Below are 14,078 nucleotides of genomic sequence, written 5' to 3'. Positions count from 1 at the left end.
TTAGCTCTCAGGAGCTTCACAAATGAGACTGCACTAGAGGCAAAACTCAGTCAGTGTATTTGGCAGGTCCTACCTAGTCAGGACTCTAATCTTTTGTCTGAGTTTTGCTTAGATTTGTGTGCTGCAAGCAGGGCCGGATTTAGGCTTGCTGAGGCCCTAAGCTATGCAAAACCCCAGAGGCCCCTCCTACTGTTTTAAATTACATCAGCTGGTTTTTTTATTTGCGGCCCAGCTGTAGCTTTTTTAGCTTATACGTAAATCTGGCACTGGCTGCAAGTTCATATTATATTGTACTTTCTTTGCTGTCTCTAAGACAATATATTCCATACTTGAAGAGGCAGAGAAAAACTTAAAGCTGGATTCAGGCTAAAATATAGTTGTCAGGATTAGATATTTTCACTTTAAAACACAGATGCAAAATTATGGGAATGTATCAGTGATATGTATTTAAGTTTTGTAGACTTAGGGAAGGCATATGACAGATGCTGAGAGAAAAGGTGTTCCAAACACAATTATATGGTGTAAATGGGACATTGTACTTGAGCAATACACAGTATATTTACATTGTAAGCAAGCAGCTAGAATTTAAAGCTAACTGCTTTCTTCTAATGTCTTCATGTTTTATACATTCTAATTTTGTGCATCCTTTGTTCTTAATCTCATTTCTGCTGCTTACATTATACTTAGACCTTTGTTTCACAGTCCATATTTCTGAACCATATATGAGTGGGAGTGGCCATTGGTTTCTTGTCTTTTTTAGTGTTGTCCTTTTATTCTGCAGATTTCTTGAAAAATTTATATTGAAGAAAAATCGGTGTTCGCTACCTGCATACCCTTTTTAGAATTTAAGTAGCACCAGCATACTCCCCTCAGGCAAAAACAATTTCAGAGAATTTATGATATTTCATTCATACACAAATAATTGTAAAGATATTTATTTTTTAACATTTTTGCTTTATAATAAATTACAAACATGCTAAACAATTTTATTAATTATTAAATATATTTTTAGTTGAGTGAATCCGATCTACATTCAGTAGAAACAAAAATTATGAAATTTAAATTTTCGGAAATAAATGAAAAAGTTGCAGTTTGAATGTGATTATGCTGCCAACAAGATGGGGGGGGGTCACTTAACAAATGCTAAAAGGCACGTTTTGTTTTTTAAAACTTCTTTTAGACTTTTTAGTTATTGAAAAATTAATTATAGAATAGACCTGCACACATCTGCAACAATACAGTGCCAAAATTATTAAAAAAAAAAGAGATGATGATGATGCTATTATAAAAATGTTAAAAAAGGGGCACTCCTAAACAAAAGCAGGCAAAATAGCTGTAAAAATAAATAATAGTTTTAAGAGGAGTAACATGGGAGTTTTCCCAGAAAAAAAAATACTATAAAATGTTGTTTGATTTCATGCTGTTAATATGACTTTGTAATGATTAGGTACAGTGTTAAAATAATTTGTTTTTTGCTTTCAGTTAATTCAGCTTATCATGCCTTCTGATGCAAAGAAACGTCGTGATGCTAAGAAGAAAGAAGCTGCTAAGTTAAGGGCTCAGAAGAAGCCTCAACAGAAGCTAGAGGATGAAACTGATAACAGTGTAATTACTAATGGGACTTCCACCCCACCAGAAGTATTAGATGATGTAGATTGTAATAAATCAACTGCAGGTAGTACTTGTTTCAGTTATTGATAGTTGTGCATACCTAGGTGCTCAGCAGAAAATGTATTTGTCTTTATCATAATCAGTTTCCTTGTATATACTGTGACAGTACTACATGATTAAGTTTACATTACTTATTATCAACAATATCCCTCAATTAGTCTTACTTGTTAGCAACTCCAATATTATCATATCTAACATTTTGATCTTCTGAGGCACTTCTAACTGAATCAATCAACCTATAACATGGTATTCCTTTCATCATGTCATCACTACCCATTCCTCTCCTATTCTGTTTGTGACCATACCACCTTAGATTAGCCCTGTTCATACATTCTGTTCTTCTTCTTATTATTATTGACTACTCCATGGAGTCCTTAGACTGATCAAGGGAGGTCTAAAGCATTATGCCAAGCACTGCTCAATGTTTGCACAGTATCTATCATACTTTGCTTTGAACTCATTCACAGGTATGGAACCCACACCAGACTGAATGAACTCAAAGCAAAGTATGAACTCATTCACAATCATGGCTCCCATAATCTGGCAACTTATTCCACTTATTTACCACTTTCCAAGCACAAAAAAAATGTAGTCCTGGCACCCCTGCCAAGGATGGCCCCAGTTCTCCCACCACCAGATCTGTTTTGAAAAATTTCCTCTATATTAATCTCATAAAAGCCCTTCAGTAATTTTTCTGTCTTAATAATATCACTCATTTTCTGCCTGTCAGCGTTTTTCTGTAACTCGCAAATCTTCACTTTCCTCATAAGTTCATTCCATAGACTTGTTACCATCTTGGTCACTCACCTCTGGATCCTCTCCACCAACCGCCTCATCCCCAAGAAACCCAGGTAATCAGATCAGTGCATGCAGTAGCCAAGATGGTGTCTTATCAAGGCTCGATAAAGAGGAATAATAACCTGTTTGTCTCTGCTCATCAGGGTATTCTTCAGTAACCAAGTAATCCGATTAGCTGCTTTAGCCACTTTTGCAGGATGCTCTCTAAACTTTAACTCCCTATCCACTAACACCTCCAAATCCCTGGCTTCACCTTGGAGTACAGTTCCATCAATATGGTACACAGCTGGTAATCATATCACCCCAAAATGCATAATATTACACTTTTGTCACATTAAACTGATATCCATTCTCCTTTGCCTAGACTACCAGTCTATCCAAATCATCCTGCAAAATTTTAGCATCTTTATTAACTATTTCTCTACCCAATTTTGCATCATCAGCAAACAATTGACTAGTTTCTCTCAAATCCTTTTTTGTATTGTTAATGTACCAATTAAATAGTAGCACTCCAAGAACATAGCCCAATGTCACGCCACTGGTCACAGGCCTTTGAGTGGACTGTACTCCTGAATAAACTACTGTCTGATATCTCTCCATCAACCACCCCACTTCACCAACCTTATATCCATTCCAATCTGCTGCAATTTATTGATTAGAATTCCTAGTATCCTTTCAAAAGCCTTTGCACAGTCCAGCATTATCACTGTAAACTCATTACCTTTATCCAACTCAACTGTCACTGTATTATAAAATGTGAGCAAGTTACTGTGGCATGAGCTATCCTTCACAAAACCATATTGGCCCCTAGTATAGTACCCCATTTCTGTATTTTGCTCTTGACTAACTTCTCCAGTAACTCCATGCAACTCCTGATATGCTGATCAGTCAGCAATTTGCTATATCAGTCTTGGAGAACAATTTTCATTAATCTTTCATTAACCCAGAGCTGATATTTAGATTAAACAGTGTGGTCAAGAGCACTGCTAATTCCCTAGCACCTTCTCATAAAGCTCAGCTGGTATACCATCTCTTCCCATAGTTATATTTGTGTAAAGCTTCTCTAATATGCTATACACCTCCAATTCATTTACCTTAGTTGCCACATAAGCCTTTGCCTCCCTTGTCACTACAGTATTTCTACCTGGATGATATACTCTTTCAAAGCATTCACTTAGTAATTCCTATTTTACCTGATTCAGTTACCTCCCTGCCATTGGCATTAATTAGTCATTCTTCCTTTTACTTGCAGCATACTGAAAGAACTCTTTGTGATTATTGTGACACTTCCAGGGAGTCTAAGGACTCATCGCGGGAGGGCACTCTACTTTGCTAAATACATCTTACCCCTCTCCACTAATACTTAATTCTGCTACTATGACACTACTATGACTATCAACAGCATCTACCCCTCTAATTATCACCAACAACAGTATTTTTTGTCTGTACGTTGCGTGTGTTCTGAAGGCTGTTACATGGAATGAAAAACCTGAGTTTCCAGGAGAAAAAACCTGCTACCTGCATATGCGATTGGCGAACTCACCTTCAATTGAAAAAGCCCATATAAAGATTACCCTCATCACAATGAGAATCAAAGCAAATAGGTCTTTTCCAATCGAAGGGTGCAATGTTCTGCTTCTTACAATTGTGCTTTTTTATGTTGGACCCATACAGGAGAGGTTGGTTGATCAACCTATAGTACGTTAGTTCCATATATGGGTAGTGGGTTGGGAAAGGAGAAACTTTAAACAAGTTTGCCTATTACATTTGATTTAAAAGTCTGTATATTGTATTTCTTGGGAAATACATTGGGGAGGTGGGGGGAACTGTTCCACAGAACAGCAGTAGCAGGGATGAAGGAGGAAAAGAATGGGTTTCAAGGTGTACCGTGAAAGGATGTTGGGTGTCAGCTGTATGTGTTCCAATGGGCTTAGTACTGAGTGGAGGAATTATCAATGCTATTTCAGATGAACATTTGTCATCATCAAATTCCTGCAATTTACCCTCAAGGGGTGTACAGGATATGATAGTACTACATGAAAAAAATTACATCATTACTAACTTTCTATCTACAATTTTCCTCCAAATCAGTCTGTTATTTGTCAAGACTCCAACATTATCAGATCTTATATTTCTATCGTCTAAGGCACTTTGTACAGTATCAATCCACCTATATCTTGGTCTTCCTCTGAGTCGTTTTGCTGCCAACCTGGCAGAGAACACTTGTTTTGCTAATTTTTTTTTCGCCCATTAAGTGACCATACCACCTGAGATTAGCTCTGCTAACGCATTCATGGATGCTGACAATGTCAAGTTCTTTCCTAATATCCTCATTTTTAATATGATATTGTCATTGATGCCATCTGTTCAGCTATATTCTTTCTCAGGACTCTCATATCTGCAGTCTCTAGTCTTTGGTCAAGTGTTTTACTTCTGACCCAGCTCTCAGATCCATAAGTTAAAACTAGTTTGAACACTGTCTTGTATACAGCTAATTTAGTGTTCTGACTAATTTCTCTCTTATTCAGAAATAATGAAATCTTGATCTCATGCAATTGAGAAAGTGGAAAGGATGCTGGCTATTTGGATCAAGCATCAGAATCAGCAGAAGATGACATTGTCTGGAACTGACATATGAGAGAAGGTGAAAAATTTGTATAAAGATCTGATGAAAGACGAAAAGCAACTGGCATCGTTTGCTGCACGTTGGTGGCTTGATGACTAAGAGGTGTTACACATTCCACAATCTCAGCATGACTGGTGATGCTGCAGATCACATTGTCACTGAAGAATTTCATGAATTTCTCTCCAAAGCAGGAGGAGGTTGCAATCAGAAGTTGAAAATTGAGAGGTTTCCATTGAGAAATTCTTGAAATAGCATCCTTCAATCTCCTATTAGCCTTCAATTTCAGCATGGCAATTAAAGTTTGCTTTAACTGGCATGCTGAATGTGATTAATATTTTTAATAATTGTGAAAATAAAAACTATTTTAATAGCTATTTGTTTTATACAAAATGAATATTTCATTTACTATTCTTAAGCCTTACCGTGTATAAAAAATAGGTGCATTTTCAATTAAATTAATCTTAAAGATCAAAATTTCACTCATTTAAGAAATGCAACCCCTATCATTCCATGTTATAAACCTTCCGTTTTACATATTTCAATATATGTGGCAGTTCTAGAGAATGCAACCCTTCCACGAGTAATGAGAGTTACCTGTAAGTATAGAATCCATTCTATGAATAGCTTCTCAGCATTGGACATTTTTGCAATGTTGTTTTGGTAAAATTTCATCCTTCACATTAATGGTTTGAAAGTTTTATTTATTTCTTTGCTTTATATATTAATTGATCATGAAGAATAGTTCCTTATCCAGACTTATATCTTTAGTTCTAATAACAGAAAATTACTATTAATAGTATATTAAATTAAAAAGTAAATTTACTTTGTAAATTTGAATCTTATTTTTAAAATGCAAGTAAATATAATTAGGTTTTGAAGTGTACATACTTTAATGATTATTGTCAAAGCTTTCATGTTATTCTCTGTTCATTTGTAGAGGATGAGCTTGTTCGGAAACTTGAACAAGATATGCAACTTAATGCTGAAGCACGAGCGTGTACTGGTGTTCTAGGTGTTCATCCAAGATCTAGGGATATTAAAATAGAGAATTTCTCAATTACTTTCCATGGAGTTGAGATATTGACTGATGCAAAGTTGGAGTTGAATTGTGGGCGTCGTTATGGCTTAATAGGGTTCAATGGAAGTGGTAAGACTCTTCAGTTGAATATATGCTTTAATAATTCCTATTTAGTTCACAAAAATTAAAATTGTGCTTCATATTTGTGTTCAGATGGTGTAGAATATTTTTTAATTGGTACATATGTTTTTTAGAAGTTGAGGCAAATGTCTATTATTCGAATGTTTTTAACTGTAATGTATTTTACATGGTCTCTTAATCGAGAATGCAACTCAGCTGATAGGCATTTCACAAAATGGAGGCCAATGCTTAGTTGGCCAAGGAAGTAGGATTTTTTTAGTGGTTAGTAACACATCTTGGAAAAATTAGAACAAAGCTTGGATTTTGTATATTAATTTTTTTTTTATATCACTTATTTTAGGTATCTGTTTTAGCATAATTATCACTATAATAATTTAAATGTCATGCATTTAATTGTCAGTAAATGTAAAGTCATTCACTTCGGTGTGATTAGATATCTAATGTATGGGATGAGGCTAGGGATCTTGAAGTTTTAATAGATAGGAAGTTGAAGTTAAGGGGCCATGTGGCAAAGATTGCAAATACAACTCAAAAGATAATTGCAGTGTTGAAACGAACATTCACATGTAAAGATAAGGATGTTATTTTGCCTCTTTACAAGGCCTTGATAAGACCTCACTTGGACTATTGTGTGCAGGTCTGGTCTCCTGGTTTCTGTTGTAATTTTGATATATATTGGAGAGAGTACAAAGTAGAGTATTAAAAATGATATCAGGATTGTGGGTTACTGATTATGAAGACAAATTGCGAATTTGTAGACTGCAGACACTAGCAAACAGGAGAAATAGGGGAGATATGATTGAGACTTACAAACTTCTGAAAGGGTCACACAGGATTTCAATTTATGGAGGGTGGGAAAAGGATGAGAGAAGAACCCCTTTTGTGTCATCAGAATTCAAGGAGACCCAGCCTACCAGTCCGGAACTGGGGGGGTAGCGTCGGGGGGCTCCCCTTTTTGAGTCATCAGAATTCAAGGAGAACCGTCCTATCGGTCTGGAACTCAGGGTGGGGGTGCCATAGGTGTCAGGGGGGGCTTAGCCCCTCCTAGTATATATATATAATAAGCAAGAGAACCTGCCTCCATTGCTCAGTTGATAATGATCTGTTGAAAAAAATCAGGGTTCAAATGCTGTCTAGATTTAGGATGCAGAGAACTTAATGAGGTTTTTTTCATCCTACAAACCATCCAGTGAAAACCTACTTTGATGGGCCTAGCAGACTCTGTAAATATGAACTGACAGATGAATGTGGTTTTAATGAAGCCAAATTGAAGGTTATATAAACAATTTGGGAGAATAGCATACAAGTTCTTTTATACATGATAAGAGAATTTCTGCCGTCTTATAGCATTGAAAACCAGTGTGCTAAAGTCTTATACATATTCCATATATGTAAAAGAGTATGTATTTAGAAGTTTTTTTCAAGCCTGGCATTTTATAATTTTTTCTTCAGGATAGATGGAACTCTTACATGTTAAGTTAAATGGTCTACCAAGCCCATACTAAGCATCCATGATTCCAAGAAATTCCATCACATTTCCATGATTTCTTGACTTTGTATCAAATTAAAAAAAAAAAAAAAAAAATATGGGTCTGTCAACTGTTATTTGTTTCGAACCTGACTTGTAGCTTTATCAAGTTTGACATCATTCGTATGGTTGATTATTCTGTTGTTAAATATATTTGTATAAATGTTTTTTGAGCTACTCAGATCTTTGCTAAATTCATTTCTCACTCTATTGTTTGTCTAGAACAAACCACATATTCTTGTTTGCTCTAGAGCACTCTCAGTATAAGTACTTTTTTTTTTGTACATACAGTAGTCCTCTCTTATCTGCATGCAGGGGGAAATACTTTCCAAGACCCCCCCCCCCCCCGGATCCTGAACCCACAGATAGTACCGAATCCTATATATACAGTTTTTTTCCTATATATACATACCTATGACAAAGTTTAATTTATAAATTAGGCACAGTAAGATTAACAATAAATAATAAAATAGAAAAATTATAAGCATATACTGTAATAAATGTAATAAACATGAAATGTAATTTATTAAGTAAGGGTTAATTCGAACACAAGCATTGTGATACTGCAACAGTTGATCTGATAACCAAGATGGCTACTAAGCGACTAATGGGTAGGTAGCATATACAGGGTGGATATGTTGGACAAAGGGATGATTCACGTAATGGGTGGGAAGGTGCAAGATTTCATCACACTACTCAGAACGATGCACAATTTAAAACATCTGAATTGTATGGGTCACAATCCAGTTTTATGATTTTGAAATTGGTTTGCATCATCCTTGAAATGTTGTTCACTTGTGCTGTATTACAATTAAATATAGTTGACTTGCTATAGCAAATCTAAAAGGACCAGAAGACTAATTTACACAAATTAACACGATAACACAAGGAAAAGAGTGAATTATATTGAGATGTCAAAGAATAACTTAGGAAAACGTAGTATTATTACTTAAATATAAAGAGCCAATAGTCTTCATTTCGGCGATATAAACATTATTTAAATTAAGGGGATATTAAATCCCACGTTGTTTTAAAACCGAATAAGAAACTCAAAGATTGGAATCAGAGAGTTTTATGCCGAATATAGTATAATAAACTATAAAAGTATCGGTGATTACTAGCGTGAGCTAATGCAAGTAGTCCTAGTGCGTAGTACAATCTCGGGCAACTCACAGCAAAGGTGGTAAAGTTCTGATCGCTATTCTTGGTATTTTCCATAATGTAAAAACACATTTCCTAGGAAATGTATGCTGTTATTACATTATGGTGGGAGGTCACTACCCAGACTGGTTTCAGCCTTTTTTGAGGCTTCATCAGTGAGTAGCTAGACCAAATAAATACCAAAGGGTATGGCAAAAAGAACTTATATACTCTGCTATACAAGTTGTCAAAAAGGTGCAACCATCAAGTTACTTAAATATAAAGAGCCATTAATCAAAAATTAATTATCTGTGATTATAATGAGACGCATATTCTTCAATAGTGAGAGGCAGTCATCATTCCAAATTCAGGTTCAGATTATGCAATGAAGGCTTTGTCATTTTTCTTAAAGAAACATTTCAACTTATGGAAGCAATGATGGAGTAAGCATGTTTCAGATCATAGGATATTGTGGTTGGCATCAATTAAAAAAAAAAAAAAATCAACTTTTCTGGGTAAAATGAAAATCTTGCTTTTGGCCCAGTGATTTAATGATCAGCTTCAATATTGAATCCCTGTTCATTAACATGCCTTTGGAAATATCCCTTATCTACTTTCACAAGCCTTTCGACTTTGTCATTCACTCAGGTTATTTTATTAGTCATAACAGAATTTCCAGACAAGTGAAGGGACTGTTAAAGTTTAATGTTTACTGCTAAGGGGAGTCCCACTCTTGCCAACTTTTATCTTAAACATCTGTAGAAATCTTTTTCTCATCCATACACACTCAGCCTTTGTTTCATACGTCTGTATTACATAGACGTATCTTCATTGTGGGGCCAGGTCCTAGGGACGTTAACTAACTTTCTAACAAACCATTACATCCATGAATTAATTTCACAATGGAAATAGAGAAAGAAAGAAAGCTATCTTTCACAGACATCCTCCTCTCCCATTCCTTGTCAGATGAACTAATTACTTCTGTATTGAAAACCTACCTTTAGTGGGCCATTCAACATATTTTTGATTCCTATAATTCCAACTCAAACAACAGTGAAAGAGTATGAAGAGTTCCTCTTTCATATGTTTCTGGCATCTCAAAACCAATCTCTAAGAATTCTTAAAAAGTATAATTTAGTGGCTACATTCATTTCTTTCAACAAACTATCATCATTGTTCCCATCTTCTAAAGTTAAACAATTCCCTTTTGCTCTTCCTGGTGTCAACCAAGTTCCATGTGACCTGTCACCTTTCTTACTTTGGACAAACTGGCCATTCAGTGGAGAAAAGAATGCAACAACACCAATCTTACATTGTTAATAGGAAATCTGAGAAATCTGGCCTTGCACAACATGGAATTGATACTGACCGCAATTTCTTTGAACCTGAATTTGGAATGACTGCCTCCTACTATCGACGATATGGGAATCTTATTGTAATCACGTCATTAATTTTTTGTTTAAACAACAGTACTATGTGTCCTCAGTTATTTGATTGCATTGCTCTGTGTATAGCATCACTCAATTCTGTTTTAGACAATCCATTGTTCATGTTCTTCTTTGTATTCAACTGCCTGATGATCTGTAATTTTCTGGTTGTAATATATGACTATTAAATATATTGAATGTGCTTTGTGTTAATTTGTGTAACCTTATGGCAAAAGTATTGCTAAACAATGAGAACTAATTTGTTATGATGGATAGTTTATTGTAGGGAATTTCTTTTAATGTAGCATTCTATCTCTGGGGTTTTGCTTTGGGACTTTTTAGTAGTTTAATAAGTTTCTTATAGTGATATTTGCATTAGTCAGCTGATATTACAGATATAAAGGAATGATTTCATTTTCATTATATTTCATTATATAATGAAATTTGCTTGCTGATGAATATTAGTGAATATTAACACTTGGGTATTAATCAGTTATGGGAATGTTTCCTTAGGATTAATCATACAATTGCTGATGTTTTAATAGGCACGCATGCCTTCTTTTCTGCAACTTTTGGATAGCATCGAGCAATCTTAGAGAGAATTTTGGTGCATCACACCATATATGTGGGCAGTATTTCATAATTTGGGATTTGTATAGGGTTAGCAGCTGTAGTAGCTATGATTGAGTTGTGTTTGTACCAGGAAAGGTTGGAGGTGTAGGTCAGTGATTGTGTTTGGATATTTGAGTGTTTGAAAGTCAGAAAGAGGGATGCCAGCTCTTTCTTGTGAGAGATCAGACAGGACTGAGTTTTGGTGGCATTGAAACATTGCTAGGAGATTGGAGTTCATGACATTGATGACTGTGCTCTTGGGGAAACTAACAATTAAGCATTACTAGGTTTGTCAAATGAAAAGGAGGAATGGAGTGTATTGTCATTGGCAAAGTTATGGATAGGATTTGATGTCTGTTAAAGTGGGTCATTTTTATACAAGAGGAAGAGAGTGAATGAAAGTACAGATTCTGGAGTAATCCTACATTGCTGGGAAAATCTGAAGAGAGGAAACTATCCACCATAACTTGTACTATGTAATCACTGAGAAAGTTGGTGATTCAGTTACAGAGGGTGGAAAGCAGACCACAGAATGGCAGTTTGCTAAGTTGACTCCTGTGCCAAACCCAATTAAATGCTTTTGAGATGTCAAGAGCAGTTGTGTAAGTTTCTCAGAATTTTTCCTTGGCTTGAGTTCAGAGGTGAGTGGTGAAGGCTAGAAAATTGACTGTGGATTGAGTTGCAGAATCCATATTACAAGTCAGGTTAGTTGGTGGGGGTGTTGAGATGGTGCAGAAGTTGGCTGTTGATGACCTTCTCCATGGTTTTGGAGAGAACTGAAGTGAGAGCAATTACAGTTTGTTGACTGGCTTTTATCTCCCCTTCTTTGGAATGGGCTGCATGTGGGCCTGTTTTCATGCTGTAGGGTAGCCACCAGTTGAATAGGTGATGCAGGATAGGTGTTAGTGTTGGAGCACAAGTTTTTAACACAGTAGACATACCACCAGGACCAGATGCCTTGTTGGTATTCAAGTTATTAAGGATTCTTTGGATTTCATAGTCTGGCAAAAGACTGGGCAACATGGGATGAACATTTCTCAGTAAGGTGGGAGGCACTTTTCCCTGGTTATCAATGCAGCAATTGGAAGAGAAGAGTGATGCCAGTAAGTTGGTCTTGTCTTTGGGTAAGGTGGCTATGGTACCATCTTGATATGAGAGCCAAGGAAAAATGGGTGGACAACAGTTGTGGCCATGGCAAGGGACTAGAAGGCACAAACTGACATTTTGACAGGAGGTAAGTTTGCAGCATTTTGGCCCTTTCGAAGTCTGATTTAGATTTGTTGATGGTTCTTTTACAGCTGTAACTGTGATATAGGCAGAGTGAGCAGCTGGAGTTTTGCTCTTGAACCACTTGTGCTATGCTGAGTTTTTTTCCTTATATTGCAATGGCACACTTTTTTGAGAACCAAGGCTTAGATGTTGCCAGAGATTTCTAGTGGGATGAAGCCTTCATTCCTGTGAGGATGGTTTCTCTTATTTGGTCTGAGTGCATAGTTGGATCGAGAGAATTGAGCAGTAGTTAGGCCATGGGAAGGAGTAATAGAACTCGCAGAGATCATCTGTTTGGCATCCTTGTAATGCCAAAGGACACAAAACAGGACTATTGGGAAAAGGTTGTCAGTATGATTGACATAATGGGGAAGTCACACTGCATGTTGGAGGGGAGGGGTGGGAAGCTACTAAACTAAACTAGAAAAAAAGGGGGGAGGGGACTGGAATTCTTGCTGTAGTGACCAAACATGGTTGCAAACTGCTTTAGGTCTCTACTAAGCGAGATAATGGTATTTTGCTGGGTGATGACAGACATCTACCACCTAGAGGTCTAGTTAGCATTTTCTCCAGTTAGGGAAAGTTTGCAAATTTTTCCGTGACAATGCTTGCCATGTTTGCCAGACACTCATTTGTGGAAACATACTATACCACAAAGGTGGAATGGCTTAACCATGTGAGACAATATATGGCACTTTGACAGCTCTTTAGCAGTTCAATATTCATATATAGATATAAATCACTTTGTTGTTGTATAATCATATTTTGTGGTTGAAGCCAATACAGAAACAGTTTGATTGGCTATAAGTCTCAAATTGCTAGCTTATTGTTCATTCAATTTAGGTAAATACTCATAATAGGGCACCATGGGTAGTTGTGGACTGGACAGTATGTCAGAAGTCTTGGTCAGTTCTCCACATTCCTTAGATTGTAGAGGAGACCTCTACAATGATTATTGCTGAATTTGCAACATGTTTTTTGATAGTAATTACAACTTTTTTGGATAAATGATATATTTGCATTTTTATATCGACTACTAAAAACAGCTTTTTTTTTTTTTTTTCTAGGTAAGTCTACACTTCTCGCAACTTTAGGAAGGAGAGAAGTTCCAATTCAGAGCCACGTTGACATATACCACTTAACCCGTGAGATAGCGGCTACTAATAAGACAGCTTTGGAAGCTGTTTTAGATGTAGATCAAGAAAGACTGAGATTAGAAAAACTAGTAGAAGATTTAGTTCAATATGATGATGAAGGTAAATTTTGACTTTTAAACTAATCTTAAATTTATTTATTTGAGAGCAATTCCATCCACCAGAGTTGTACAATCTTTCTAGCAGACGTATTTGCCATAAGTATGGTGTGTGGACTAGATGTTGATTCATCTAGGAACTACAGTATAGTATCTCCAATTGGTACTCTGCAAAATTGCTTTTTTAGCTAGAGGTGCTGTTGCTACTGCTGTAGACAGAACAATAGTTATTATTATTTTGCAGCATCTCCATGGAATCTGGAAACATATCGCTGGAGACTCAAATCAACCATTGTACACACAAATCCTATCATACCTCTCCTTGAATTCATTCACCATCAGGGAACTTGCAACAAATTCTTTGAATCTGGTTGCGAGTTCGCAACCACATTAACCAGATTTTGTGTAACCAATCTGGTTATGCAAAAAATCTGGTCTGCACACCCCTACTAACCATACTCTTACACAACTTCCATGGATGACCCTAGTTCTCTATTTGTCATTTATTGAAAAATTTCCCTTGCATCAATTTTATAAAACCCCTTTAATATCTTAAAAGTTTCTATCATGTCCCCTCTTTTCTGCCTATCAACTAA

The 14,078-nt window shown here is 36.1% G+C and overlaps 1 protein-coding gene across 1 annotated transcript in view; it reads left to right on the top strand.

The window, feature by feature from the left end:
* LOC150110054 (ATP-binding cassette sub-family F member 2) overlaps positions 1 to 14,078 on the top strand; it is a 172,481-nt gene that overhangs the window by 24,106 nt on the left and 134,297 nt on the right. The window contains exons 2-4 of the mRNA XM_090390946.1: positions 1,483 to 1,675; positions 6,033 to 6,242; positions 13,298 to 13,486. Coding sequence (XP_090247072.1) covers positions 1,498 to 1,675; positions 6,033 to 6,242; positions 13,298 to 13,486 — 577 coding nt within the window. The 5' untranslated portion in view covers positions 1,483 to 1,497. The remainder of the gene's footprint in view (positions 1 to 1,482; positions 1,676 to 6,032; positions 6,243 to 13,297; positions 13,487 to 14,078) is intronic.

Source organism: Typopeltis vanoorti, chromosome 1 (genome assembly GCF_054136105.1).
Source record: "Typopeltis vanoorti isolate ZY-2024b chromosome 1, IOZ_Tvanoo_1.0, whole genome shotgun sequence".
NCBI lineage: Eukaryota > Metazoa > Arthropoda > Arachnida > Uropygi > Thelyphonidae > Typopeltis > Typopeltis vanoorti.
This window is presented reverse-complemented; position numbering and strand designations above follow the sequence as displayed.